This window comes from Diorhabda carinulata, chromosome X (assembly GCF_026250575.1).
Source record: "Diorhabda carinulata isolate Delta chromosome X, icDioCari1.1, whole genome shotgun sequence".
Lineage (NCBI taxonomy): Eukaryota > Metazoa > Arthropoda > Insecta > Coleoptera > Chrysomelidae > Diorhabda > Diorhabda carinulata.
The window spans coordinates 50,017,146-50,032,471 of NC_079472.1; the positions used below are offsets into that span (position 1 = coordinate 50,017,146).

The window sequence follows — 15,326 nt, forward strand, 5'->3', positions numbered from 1 at the left end:
CGTGTTTTGGGGCATCGCAAGAAGTCACTTCAAGTACTATTAGGAGGTTGTCTGAAAAGTTTTTGACATAACAAAGCAGCAACACATTTTTTTCACCATCATTTCATTTATTCAACATAATCTCTTTTACACTTGTTCCCAGCGATGTTTTAGCTTATTTAAAAATTTCAAATATTAGTTGCTGTATTTCTCCTTAAAATATGCGTTTACGTATGTGAAAAAATCCTTGTTTTATGAGAATTCGCCCCCTGCACGTGTAATTCCAAGGCAACAGAGAGAAGTCGCTGGGAGTCAGACCTGGAGAATTTGGAGTGTGGTGGAACAACATTCGAAACAACACTTTCTTCTTAGCCAATCACGGCTTTTTTTGCTTGATTTATTCGCTCAAACATTGCATTAATTTCGCATAATACTCGCCATCGATAATTTTTTTTTTAAGATGTCAATGAAAATTATCCCACGCGCATTCCAAAAACCGACGCATAACCTTACCTGCAGATGGAACGGTCTTTGCCTTCTTTGAAGCCGATTTTACCTTTTCAGCTTTGTTACTACTACTATTTGGTATCTTAAGGAGTTGCCGCGAGTGGTAGGATGAGTTGTCGCTGACAGTGGTGGAATGTTAGGTAAAAGCTGTTCTTTAAACCACTTTTCAAATAATTCTTCTGTCATATCCACAAAACCGTCTTTGCTTCCAGCATATACTATTATAATGCGTTTCCCTTTAGAACTTGGCTCATTTAAACAGCAATTTTTACTATTGCCTACATCGAAATTGACTACATTACGTGTCTATTAGACTTCGGTGGTCTTTTATCTGACGTAAATAATCTTGTCGCCATCGAACGATCCTTGAAGATTCGGTTATTGCCAACCGTATATTCAGTTTTTTGTGTTTTTAACGTTTCTAACCTGGTATAATTATATCCTGAATAATCTGCTATCTTTTGCTGTATTACTTCTAATGTCTCAACCCTGTTCTCCTTAAATAAACTATAAATTATCCTACGTATAAAATTTTGAGTAGCTTTGCCAACTGATTTCAGTTTTTCTTTACATGTTTTTCGGTTCTCTGAATGATCCACGGCAACCCCTTTCGTGACAACTCGATGAATGGAAAATTTATTTACTCTAGTTAATTCAGCAATTCTTATTATGGTTGCATTATCAGATTGCTGAATATTTTCCTTTTTTAAACATTCGAATATATTTAAAATAACTTGCTGTGTTTGTATATCTAAACATCTCACTACACTGTGTAATTTCTTTGTCTTAATTTGCCCATGGTCTAAAGAATGTCATATTTCTATTTATTTAAAGAAATTTACGAATTAATCTCACCAAGCCACGCCAATGCTTATCGCAGACTTTTTAGCAGAAATATTTCGAATAAATTGTGTACATACGGCTTCGTCCAATAGAAATGCATTTATGTCTACGATTCGATGTATTCATTGGTAAACAGTGAAGATGATAAGTCCACGTGGACTGACTATTTGTTAGATGTTTATCGAATTTAATACGGGGAGTAAACATTATTTTTCATTTCTTAATTTGGTATGAGTGGTATGAAATATTGAAAATTTGATATTGAAAGAACTATACCTTTCTCGCACTTTCAGGCAATCCAATGCCGTTCTCCTCAAATCACGAGATAGTCTGCTCCCAATGGTTGTCTACAAACTAAATGACGTGGCTTGTCGAAATTTGTAACAGATGTCTATGGAAGCGGTGTTGCCTTTTGTTAAATATTAGATTCGCCAAAGAAAAATAAATTGAATATATTTTTTCAATTCTTTAAAAACGTATAAATGGTTTTTAAGAGAATTTATAAATTTAGCATACTTACCATAACTAAAGATTCTGGGACCTGTAACGGGAACGTTTTTCAATACACCAACGTGATTCAATACGACGCATCTATAACCGTGATATTGTGCCCAATGAACAAATGTGCGAACGTAGATACTTTCAGATGTATTGCAGATTCCAGGACAAATTGCTATACTAACATCATCTACGACAAAATTAGATTATTACAATGCGAATCCATGATTAACTGAAAATTTACATGAGCCGCGAAACTAAAGTCGCAGTTAAAGGCCGATTCATAAATTTCACTTTCCGTTTACCACCTTTCGCGGGTGGGTGACATTCGTAGCAAATTCTACACCCTATTCATAAACTTGACGTTGCTACCGTTAACCTAAGAATTTCGTAATTCTTTTTGACGTGCTTCTTGTTTACGTTATTTTTTTTGTTTTTGTTTGTAATCCGGTATTTATTGACGATATTTGGAAAATAACTAAAAAGAAAAACATCCAAAAGACCAACATAAACAAACAAAAATAAAAATAATCCCAACATCACTCTAATTTCATACATCAAAATCACATGACGAACGTAAACGGTTGTGATTGGTTTTTTATATTGCTACGAAAGTTACTACAAAAACGGGAAAAGAGAGAATTCGTGTATATTACAAGTCACCAACGTCCAACGACCAATCGGCAACTATGAATGGTCTTATCCATTTCAATGTTTTTAATTTTGTAGCTGCAAACGTGAACGGCAAACGGAAAGTCTACTTTATAAATCGTCCTTAACAATAACACAATTCAATCTACGAGAGTGGGCAAGTTCGATACTAAATCCCCCCCAAGAACAAGAAGAAAAAATTGTAAAACTGGAAATTCTAAGCAGGAGATTTAATTTACCAAATTCTACAACGTTCCATCGCTATAATTTTTTTTAATACAAAACTTATGTTCTGCTTGTGAAATGTATTTATCTAATACAATAGGATTTATTCTTTCTATAGTATATTTTTATGTATGGGAGAGTATTAAAACCTAATTTCTAGTGCAAAATTTAGTGCGGTCATTCAAATATTATTACAGAGTAATCTTGATCTTTCGTAAAATTTTCAAAAATGTACCAAAGCTAATATACGTTTCGGTTTCATTGGTCTTTTATAACCATAAGATAAACAGAATAATAGAAAAAGGTTTGGTCAGGCCGAGAGCCTTGTGTATTAAAAATTACAGTCTTATCATAAATTTTTTTTTTCAATTATTTTCAACTATTTGCCAACAAAGGTTAGAATTTTTGTTTTAATTCCAAGAATCCCAACAAATGTCCCCGAAAATACGATTGCAGTTTTTTCCATTTAGTAAGGAGGTCAAAATTGGGAATTTTATCAGTTTAGTTTAGTTACAATTTGTATGTACAGTGTCCATATATTATACATTCTAGTGTGATTACGGAAAATTTGGATGAGCTTCGTGAACGCCGAAAAATGGGTCCTTTAACAGAAAAAAACATTAATATTTAATTGTTTTAAATCATTTAGAGACAAATATTTATGTAAAATTGTTGAATGATATAGTGGAATTTGTTAGAAGTACGCTTATTGTTAGGAAATCTACGATTTACAGAGTTATTGAAGAAGAAAAATGAGGAGGGTTAGGTTAGGTTTCAAACAGCACGTAAATTTCAAGGAAAACCAAAATTTTAAATAAAAAATCATTTGAAAAATACTTGGAAGGAAAGTGCAAGCATGCAATAATTTCGGGAAGTAATTAAAGTTCTTACTTTTTTTTTGGCAAGATGAAACTATTACAAGTCGAAGACTGACTTTATTAAATAATTAATCTACAGGTTTTAATCTACCATCAGAAATGGGGTACAGACTGATAATAGTACACACCGGCAGATCCAACTGTTTTATTGAAGGAGGTTTATTGCCTTTTGAATAAACTCGAACCGGTGACTAGCATGAGGACATAAATAATGATGTCTTCAAAGACTGGTTCGAAAAAATTATAGATCTTCTTCCTCAGAACTTTAAAATAGTAATGGGTAACGCAAGTTATCACTTTTAGAAGAATTGCCTAAAACCAAGTGGTTAAAAAAACTTACGGGATTGCTAAATTCAAAAAAATTAAAGTTCCATCCTGGGTCTGTTATAAAAGAGATGTATTTTTTCGGTTCCCGTACCCATTGAACTGGTATGGGCACAGATAAAGGAAGAAGTTTCAAGTAAAAATAATTCTTTTTAAACGAATGATGTTTAACAGTTGTTTTTTGAGACTGAAAATAATGTGAAGCGTGGAAAGGCATTAAATTATACTTTTGATAAAAAGAGAAAATATGGAAGTTGGAGAATATTACTGATGAAATGATCGAACCACTTATTGTAAATATTAATTGCGACAATTGGTCTTCTGATTTTGGTTCCGATTTAGATTTGTAAGAAGTAGCTATACTTATAGAGTTTTTATATTAAAATTATTTTTTATGAACGTAACGTTGTTTAAAAGTCAGGAGCTTTAACCCTCACCTAACCTATATAATCAGTATAACACAATGTTCTTCTGTTCATCTGATAATTCTTTATATTTATACAAAAGTTGTTTCATATGAAAATACGCGAGAACCTCAAAAAATCTTTCAATTGTTTACTAAAAAACGTGATCACAATATTATCAGATTCATAAAAATAGGCTGTAGTCGAGAAAATGATATAGACCAAGACATTAGGAACTTTTTATCTCATGTTCTATCACGCTTACCGCAACTTCGGGGACAAGTTCTCGTATTCTTAGTAACATTCTCCTTAAGGGTTTAAAGAGTGTGAGGATTAACGTGGGACCAAGACTTCAAAAAACCCCGTAAAAAGTCTGGAACGGTTAATTAGGGGGATCTGGCCAGCCCGTGCTAATCACCAAAATGCGACCCGAAAAGGTTTCCTTCAGAATATCGGCTGTGGAAGCAGTGTGTACCATTACACCTTCATGCTGGAACCATATGTTCTCTAGTCTTAATTAATCCAACTGAAGAAGAAAAAAATCGGGAATTATGGTTCTCTAGCACGTGCCGTCCACAGTCATTATTTGACCCGAGGCGTAAAAAAATGGTTCGATGACTCCTCCAGTGTAGTACACCTCGTTGTAGCTTTGAACAAGTGTAATGGTTCTTTTTCACTAAAATTATGTGTAAGGAATGCTGGCTAATGCCCAATTGTGTGGCACGACTTTTGGTTCATGTTCCGGGCTCCTCTTCGACATTTTGGGCAACAGCATAACGCCTGCTTTAGATCCGACAAGTCTTGAAAGGATATCATGCTACAGTAGGCCCTTTCCAAGCAAGTTCTCAAACGCCTTAGTGGTTATTCATTGATGTCGGAGAGGTTTTAAAGCTTATATAGAAAAATTGGTACTGTTAAGAACTCGTCCACAACATGGACCGTGAAGCCGATACTATGAAAATTTTGTTAACGCAACGAGTGTGGATTTCGTTGAGGTGGGGTAGAGGCGTTTGATATTGTGCAATTTCTAGGAGGCCCTTATATTTGTTTGTTATTCGAGAAACTACTGGGTTTTCGTGAGAAATTGAGTAAATAATCTAATGTTATTCCGTTATAGACCAGTAAACGGTATTTTTAAATAAATTAATATGTTGACAATTAGATAAGTGTTTAGTAATAAGTTTTAGTGTATAGTTTAGTAAATATTAACTAGTTCAGTATACTTTTTAGTTAATAAATAAATTAAGTAAGTAAGAAACGTGTATATTATTCCACCCCACCGTTAAAAACAGTTATTACGATAAATTGTTTACTATAAGGGCACTCGACATAAGAGAGGCTACCATTTCTCATCCTTAATTGACTTATTTTAACATTCAAATCAATTGTAAAACAAATTATGCGTTTCACTAAAAAGATAGCAGATTACCAAGCAAAAACGGGATCGAATTTGTTCATATTCAACACATGAAGGAATGAGACAATGCTCAATGTGAATCTTTCATTGTTTGAAACAGTGCTAAAGTTTTTTTCTGTCAGGTGCTTCAGGACTTGTGGCGCTTTCTCTTTCAAAGCTTTGAAGGACTCAAATGTTGTTGATTTACATGTAGATTTTACCTTAGGAAACCGAAATTTCACGGTTCGAGATAAGGAAATTTCTTCACACAAAATGCCGAATGAACCAATGTATTGTCTGGGTAGGGAACTCATGATTTGTCCTCCCATTTTTCACAAAGTACAGCAAGAACGCAAATGTAATAATGTTAAGTAATAGTTAGCAGGAACCCAATGAGTGTTTATTCGAGCTTCTTCGACTCTAGGTAAAGATGGGATCTTTTATTGCATGGAATTTCATGTTCATATATTCCTTCTTCCCTATAAGATTGGGTGATAGTGTTTAAAGTATCATTACAAATATTTTTGTGTGCTTCTTGTGCAAACATGTAAATTTCTAACACACACTTTTCGCATTCTAAACTTGTAATGTGAAATTCGCGTACGGATTTTTTATCGATTCCTAAAATTTTTGCAATCGGCCAAATACTCAACCGACCGTCAGATCAAATCATCGATTTTCACAATATCGTTTTGACGTGGAAGGACAAACTGAGCAGATATCTCCAAGAACGTCTTTTCGGCTTTCTTTGAAACTCAAACTACTAAAAAGCGGATCCGACTATAAAGATTTGTTTACTGTGAACACAGAAAGATTTATGTCGATTGCTTGCATTTGGCGCATGCGTAATAATTCCGCAGCATCGCCAATCTGTGTAAATGTGTCGCCACCATCTCTAGAAAAATGGTGACCTTGTTATACTTAATAGAAAATCATTATCAATAATCTTGAAAAATGAGAAAATAATAAATATTTTTGTCAAACGTTTGACTAAATATGTTTATGATAGTTCACAGTGGGTGTAGGTAAGATTCGGTTGCAATATTTTTTACCTTGAAAATGAGTGTCAATCGGTTGGTATATGTCGTACGTCAATGTCGTGCCATCTTGAAGTGTTAGAAAAACTCTTTCTCCGATGGGCCAAGGACATTTTACTCTTCCTATGATGCTATGAAGAATAGTTTGAACGTGACCGCTGAATCCCCAAAGTCTAGTTGGTATATATCTATAATAAAAATAATAAAAATATAAAACGCAATAAATACGACGGGATTTTTAAATATTTGTTCTCAGTATATCGCATATTATAACCGTTATATGATAGTGTTTACCACATTTTTAACACGATTTTATACAAATTAATACATTTTGCAATTTGCTAAGTTTTATATTTATTATAACTGGCTTTTATTAGTTTGACCTGTATGTTTAAAACTAAATTTTCAATGGCTAACAACCACACAAAACGGACTTCTTACGTTAGCCGTTTCCGTAACAAAAACATCAACATCCAGTAATAACAATAAGTATATTTCTATAAATGTTGGTTAGCATAAACTTACATGCGAAACATTTATAATGGGAGATTCTTTCTTTGTTTTTTGCTGTGTAAATTGTATTTTCAACAACTTTGGTTGATTTATATTTATTTTTTTACTTCGTATACATTCAAATAAAGTGTTAAAAAGTTGAAAAATAAGTTTATCCACGACTGTTGTATAATGTACCCATTATACGTCTGCTTGCTCGACTTTAATAATACCCATTAATCACCGCTGTGATTAATGAATCCTTAATCACTACTATCACATGCTTTCTTCATTCATTATTCATTTTATATTGTTTTGTTACTAAAAATCATGTAAAACACTCCTATATATTTTCCTAATTAGTTTTGTACACTAAATCAGATTCGAAACTGGGACCTCCATTTTGAAGGCATGGATATTAACATTGAGATGTCAGCGACATGAATTTGTTTGACGTATCTCTGTACAACGAACCAGTATACATCTGACTCAAACCTGTCAACATTATTGTGCGTTTATATTTCTCAGTGTTTCAATAGTTTATGGTGGATTATGTATAAAACCAACTAGAAATTGATATAGAAAATAAGTGACTTTTTTAACACCACCAGAAATTAGAGAAACTGCTAAAGTTGCCTAATCAAATTTATTGCCTGGAAAGTATGTATATAATATGGCATATGATTTTTGAACTGGCAACAGGGATTATTAATAACTATAAATAAGTACCATCATATTGTTAGATTAGATACCAAAATTTGTCAAACTGATACATAGATTTTTATGTTTATTATTATTGAGACATTATACGATTATCATAATTTTTGATAACTATCTAGGTTTAAATGAACATTAATATATTTTATAAAATATTTGTTGGAATAAAATAATAGAGTTTCCATTAATGTACGAAAATTTTCATCAAAAAAACTACAGCAAAAATATTTAGTAATTGTGGGTAAAGTATAATGGTAATAATTATTCGCGCCGTGATTTACGTCACTCGCCAACGATCGCGACGAATGGCATTCATATTCACATTCACCTCGTGAATAATATGCTCCATTATACACTTATTAATGTTCCATACCTCCAAAATGAAAGTCCCGTTTTCAAATCTGGTCTAGGAGAACTAAATTAAAAATATTTAGTAGAGATACAATTATAGAAACCGATTTTTTGTAAAAAAAAACAATATAATATAACTAAATCAAGAAAGTATCTGACAGCAGATTCATTAATAACTGGGTATTATTAAGGTCGAGCAAGCAGACGTATAATGGATTCATTATACAACGGTCGTGGATAAATAAAATTACTTCTGAGAATATTAATAACACTGATATAAAAGTGCGAGGCGCTTGACATTTTTAGACTAACGTTTTATAAAAAATAGATCTGATTCTGATTCCCAGCCTGGGGATTGTCCGATCGATTTTATTTCGATTACTAAAAATTTTTCTCTTCCCTATTTTTGGAATAAGTTCGAAATGGCTCTCTACGATAATATGGAGGATAGTTTTTCCTGATGGATCTCTTATATAGTTGTACGTGTAATTGTTTAACTGGTAAAGCTTCTGGCTCGTTACCGGGTCGTTTAAATTATTATTTTTCCGTGACCGAATATTAGTCACTAATAAGGGTTCCATTCATTTAATTCTCCATTTCCTTATTTACCTACCTACCTTACCTACCTCGCACCAGTTTACAGGATTAACTCATTTTTAATGTTTATAACAATGTTTAAAACCTTTCGTTTCGTCTATTTTACTAATTTAATATTGGTATCTTGTATTTTGTCATTTAAGTAGTATAAAATAGTCTGTTGCTAGAGTTTCTCGAAACCACATTTATTTGAATTATCTTCTTACAATTATTTTCCTAAAATTACTTTTCTATTTATTACTCGATCTCCCCAACGAATCAAATTCAAGCTGTAGCATATGCACACCAAGTAACCATATTGACTATTAAAAAAGAACTCATAAGAACAATAAATAACCAGGAAACTGAAAACTGTACCAGAGAAACAACAGTCATAAATAAAAAGGAAGAAGAAGATCTGAGGATAATCGAGAGAAAAATACTGAGAACTGTACCAAATATTACAAGAGATGGAGAGAGAAGATTAAAGAAGAATAAAGAAATAGAAGAGCTGGGAGTAGAAGTATAGAGTAGAGTATATAAAAGTACAAAATTGGCAGGAAAAAATTCCTAGAAATAGTAGACTGGAAAGAGAAATGCAGAGACAGAAAATAATGGAGAAAACTGACAAACGAGGCGGGGACCAACAGAAACTATAACAAAAAAAATAATGATTAATGATGATACTAAATTTAATAATTAGTTAATTCTCGCTCAACGCCCAATAACTCGATTAAAATTTAATTGAAATGACGAATAGAAAGTCTATTTTTTGGAAAAGTACATATAGTCATTATTTTTAATCTTCTACTACGAACCAAGATAAGAAGTGGATACCACCATGTGTTTCGTAAATGCTGTAAAATAACGTATACTTTCTATTTGGTTGGAGAAAATCTAGTCAAAGTATATTAGAATATGATAATGGAAATGATCAGAAGACTAAATGATCTCATTAGAGATTCACGAATATCAACAGCAGAACTTTTTGGATCTCGCTTACAACAGTGGAATTTGTTAACACCAGTTACGAAAGTAACCTTGTCTAGAAAAAGAAGTAAGGATTACTTGGAATTTGTTAAAAGAAATGGGAAATATTGTTTGTATTAATATCCGGGGACTTGAAATCAACGAATCAAAACTATAATAAAATAAAATTCGTTGACTCTTCGAAAGCCGTTTTATTGCACAACGGGAATAAGAAACCGTCTATACTGAAAAGCAGTAAGGTAAGACAGATCCATGAAAAAGACTGCTTGCCTTAACCATATATTGGTTATTATCGATTCAATTTTTTTAACCTTACAAGTCGAATTTTTGTATTTTATTTATAGGATTCTGCTAAATTAAGTTTATGACTAAAATCTGTCTGAGGTCATTTTTGGTTATATTATATTTAGGTCTTAAAAAATTTCAGACACTCTGCGATTATGTGTTTTATAGTCAATTTGCAATTGCAGTTGGTTTTGGTAACACTGGTTAGGTTAGTGGTTTCAAGAAGAAAAACGACTGCATTTATTGAAGATACTCGCAAGAGTTTTATTCTATCACCATATCAACCTCTATTTTTCAGAGCTGCTGATTCACCTGATTTAAGTCCCAAAATTTCAAACACTCTGTAATTATGTATTTTATAGTCAATTTGCAATTGCAGTTGTCACATATAGGTTCAGATTTAGCATCCAATAAGCTAGGGGTCAGTCGCATATAGCATAGACGGAGACGCTTTACTTGAACTTGAACATCTATACAATTTTTTGGTAGTCCTGACCATGGTTTCAAAATAAATAAACGATCGCATTTATTCGAGATACACGTAAGAGTTTTGTTCTATCACTATAAAGCTCCTGCCGATTCCACCTATATTTTGCTGAGTTGCTTAACGATTTATCACTTCATCCGTTCCAATCAACGATCTGACTCATTCCGTTTACTTTCTGTTCCAAGACTTGAAAAAATGGTTTGGTTAGGTAGTAATTTCAGACAAATGAGAAGGTTATGGCAGAAACAAACGCATATTTTGCGGAACTTTCGGAAGATTATTATTATATGGTTTGAAAAAATTGGAAACTTGCTGTACTAACTGTGTAGAGTTGAAAGTTATGGTCAAGTATTATTCAATAAATATGACTTTATGTTTGTTCTAACGAGAAGCAACTGCAATTAAAAATTGATTATTTAAAAATCAAAAGTTAAAAATAGGAACTACGTGTAAAGATTCCTTGGCATCGGATAAAGAATTTGAAAGAAAGCGATACTAAATATATATGAACATATAAAGCTTTATTTCTATATAAAACTTCTGCTCATATCCACAAAATGTATATACAGAGCGCAGTATAAGTGGGAGGAGGTTCGGTATAATGCTCAAACTCACCGGTTACAGAAAAACTGCAGATCACCTGTAATGCGGACGTCGAGCTTAGTAAAAAGAATCTGAAGATTATAAATGACTCTATTCACTTTATAACCTCTAAAATAACGAAGATTCATGTATAGCTTGCGTGAATTATGTAGGCAATTTCAGATTATAAACATAGGTACAACTCTTTTGAAAAAATATACGTAACATATATGTTCAAGAACGACTATTATTATTTTTAGAAAGACCAGTTTTATTTGCAGAGCTTATTTACATAGAATACCGGTATACAATAAAAGTATCAACGAAATATTTTATGTATACTTGAATTTGTATCGCTGTACCTTGAAATGATGTAATTCATTAATGACTCACTGGGGCTTATGTATATTGCTAATCTTATCTTTCATATACTACAGCAAATAACTACGTAAAACTTTATAACAGATGCACTGCAATTGAAATTTATTTCGATATACAAGGTGTTTTCAAATTTACGCGAAAAAAATTAATGCTGATTTCCCGTAACAAGTTATGATGGGTCTTTCCAATAACGAAATTTCCTCAGCTCATACTATTCGAAGATATAAGCCATAGGGCTTAATTAATCCTGATACATTTCTACCTTTTCAGGTGTAAAAGGCTTATTGGAGATGAGTCTTTGCGTTGGCTCCTTTTTCCACAGCTTTTTCCTTTCTTGTTTCTTTGTCTATTTTCCTGCACTCTTATTCCTCATTTTTCTTATGTCATCTTCATTTCTTCTGTCCAAATCCTCCTCGATCTTTCTTTCTTGTTTGTCTACCTCCTCTTTGGTCTTTCTTTTTTGTTTTTTTTATGCTTACTATATCTTCTGTATTAATCGTCCTTCTCCCATTCTCATGATGTGGCCATATCCAAGTTGTCCTTTCCCAATTTTTTTCAAATTCAAATTTTCTGATTCTGGTTTTTTGTTTCTGTACAAGCGTCCATGTTTCTGATCGATATGGATACGACTACTTTTTTATACACTTCAATTTTTATTTATTTCGGTATTTCCTTTCTGGAAATTGATTGCGTTGATTAAGTGCAGTCTTCCAATTCTTAATTTCTCTAGTTTTATCTTATTTGTTTCCGGGTTATTATCATAGTTTTTTTAATCGTTTATTTCCATATTCATTATTTCTAAACTGTTTAAGTTTGGGTTCAAAGTTTTATCATCTTTTGTCATTATTATTGTTATGTGCATATAGTATTTCCGATCTTTCAATAGCAACAATAACATTTCCGACTTTATACTGTTTTATTTGTCTTTTTGTTCGTTTTATTCCTTAATCTAACACTATGGTAAATAATAATTAGCTCAGCATACATCCTGGATTTACTTACTTTTTGGTTTCTAACATATTTAATGCCTTTTGCCTAAGTTTGACATAATTTTTTGACTATTTATATAAAGATCTTAACACGTTTATAGTTTTTCTCCTCTTTCTTTGTAATCATGAATTTTCTATACGTCACATTTATTGGCTGTGTCGAATGCCTATTCAGCTATTTGTTTAATTTGCTGTTACTCTGATTTTTCTAGTTCCTCTTTCAGTCTGTTTTCTATTATTCTGGTATATCTTGGTGGCAGGACTTATTAATGTGATTTCTCAGTAATTGTTGGGTACCCTTGTGTACCCTTCCTTGTTGTGTATTTCCAATTTTCTGGTGCTTCTACTATGTCTTATATTTTGTTAATTTTGATTTAGAGTTATTTTTATTTCTGTAACTTTTACCATGCCTTTCGATATTTGGTCTATTCCTAATGCCTTTTCTAGTTTTAGTTCCTGTATTGTTTGTTGTATTTTCTTTGTATTTATTTTATCTTTTGTTGTTTGAGTTTCTGCTACCCTTGCTTGTCCTTTAGTATCTTTGTTTTCAGCCTGTTTCATATTTTTTCCTTCTGAAATCTCTCTAAAATAGTGTCTCTATCTTTCCATATCATATTGTTATTGTTAGACTATAAAATACCCTATTATAATATAACGGGAATATTGAAAAAAAGGTGGTTATGTCTTTGCGATTGCAGGGTATTTACAAAATTACAAAGTTTCTATGAGAAAAAAATAAAAACCCAATTTTACTGACCTTACTTTAAGGTTAATATCTCCGATTTGATATGAGTGAATTTTGTTTAATTCACGGGCAACCACCTCGTGGATGTTGTCACTTGAATTGAAATAAATCCTGTATTTAATTTATCTTTAACAGTAACCGGTTCTTGACGAAGTTTTATTTAATTAATAAAGTGACCAAATAGAGATTATTAAAAATATACGCAGTTTTAAAGAGAAATCTTGCAGCTTTACTATTTCTAGTTTAGAAAAAATATGTACATTAAATTTTACACCTGAGCGGAGTGCTTGTACATTAACATTGAAGGCATTGATCCGTTCGAGGTACAATTCATTGAAATAGCAATAGTCTTGGGACATATTTTTGAAATTTTTAGCTGTGTAAATTTAAATGACCTTTGACGCTATGTTTAGTAATATTAAGTTATCAGGTAAGTATTCACACAAAACTTTCCATAATTATTAACCCTTTCAGTACAGCAGACTTCAGGGTAAATCTTTACCATTCAAACCCATTTTTTGTTACAAGGTATACTAGAGAATTAATGTATGGTATCTTTTTTTTCTTCTTAACACTATTATAGCGCAATAAATTCATCAGTCTATAACAACAAATACTCTTTTTATTCCCTCTTTCTGAATCGACCTAGAAGAGCTTAAGTTGATACGGACATCTGGTCAAAAACTGTTCCTAGTGCTTTAGGAAAAATGTTCATAGTGATCTGCAATGAAAGAGAGAAGGTAAAACGATGAGGTATTCCGATGTCATTACCAAACACAGTTACAGAATGAAAACATTGAAACAAATTGTATTGGGAAATGATTTGGCGGATAGATCCTCCGTCTCCATACTGAAAGGATTAATATAGCTTCCCACAACCTGTTATATTACAGACCACGTCATAAGTGAGTCACTTTTAAAAGAATCCATAATAAAGATAAAACTGAAAAGACAGAATAGAAGTAATACTTATAATACACTAGATAACAGAACAAATGTTTGAAATATTTGATAATAGATAATTGGATAGGACAAACAATTTGTTAGTAATTAATTAAAACTCCATTCTTTTTAATCACTTTTTCTAATCTTCTTGGCATGGAGTGAATTAAATTGATGGAATGGAATGTATCAAATAAATCGTTTCCCATAGCTCTTCTTGATTTCTGAGACGAATATTTATTTTGTAAATTTTATTTAACCAACCACTCTCTTGAATTTTCATTGTGATTTATTGCAACAAGTCGTTTTTTAAAATATTGGGGTAAACTTCAGAGTTGAACCTTGCAGCTATTCTCCAATATATCAAATCTTGAATTTGGTGGTCTTTAAACGGGAATACGTTCGTCATTGCACGACTTTAATGTTCTTTCATCAATTCGTTTCTAAAAGTCCAGATCACGATACACATAATTAAGTGCTAACACAACTCTGGATTACTTGCACTCATTTGAAAGCAAATCTTTCCCAGCACTTGGACAGTTTTTCAAATCCGAAGCTTTAATTCGTCTACATGCCGTAGGACGGCATCCCGTAAAGTTTGTTGCATATGCAGCCGAATAAAATGGATGTTCTCTTAAAAACTTAATCAATGCAACATCTTGTGCGTTATTTGAAATTTTCCTTCCTCCAGATCCATCCTTTCGGCGCAAGGTTCTCATTGCTTTTTCACTGTGACTACAGTACTTGCATTAAGACCTACAAAAGTTGCCAGTCTGATAGAACAGCCATCTTCCAATTTGAAAATAATGGCAGCTTTCTGAATTTCAGTTAACTGAGGAGGCCGTAAATACACTTTTACGAGGATATATTGAAAAATTCTTAGCTCACTATAGAACGAAACAAAATTTCAATATCAAAATATTTTTTCACTCAACATAGTCTCCTCTTAATTGGAACCTGTAACGTCTCTAGATCTTTCAAAAAAATGTTCTTGCACTGCAAACAGCTTTTGTTATCTCCTCGTTGGAAGAAAATTTACGACCTTTT

The 15,326-nt window shown here is 32.3% G+C and overlaps 1 protein-coding gene across 1 annotated transcript in view; it reads right to left on the bottom strand.

Moving 5' to 3' along the window:
* The window catches only part of LOC130900723 (abhydrolase domain-containing protein 2), a 51,495-nt gene that overhangs the window by 25,701 nt on the left and 10,468 nt on the right, over positions 1-15,326 (bottom strand). The window contains exons 2-3 of the mRNA XM_057811532.1: positions 6,758-6,930; positions 1,850-2,017 (exon numbers count right to left, since the gene is read on the bottom strand). Of these exons, the coding sequence (XP_057667515.1) occupies positions 1,850-2,017; positions 6,758-6,930 (341 nt within the window). The remainder of the gene's footprint in view (positions 1-1,849; positions 2,018-6,757; positions 6,931-15,326) is intronic.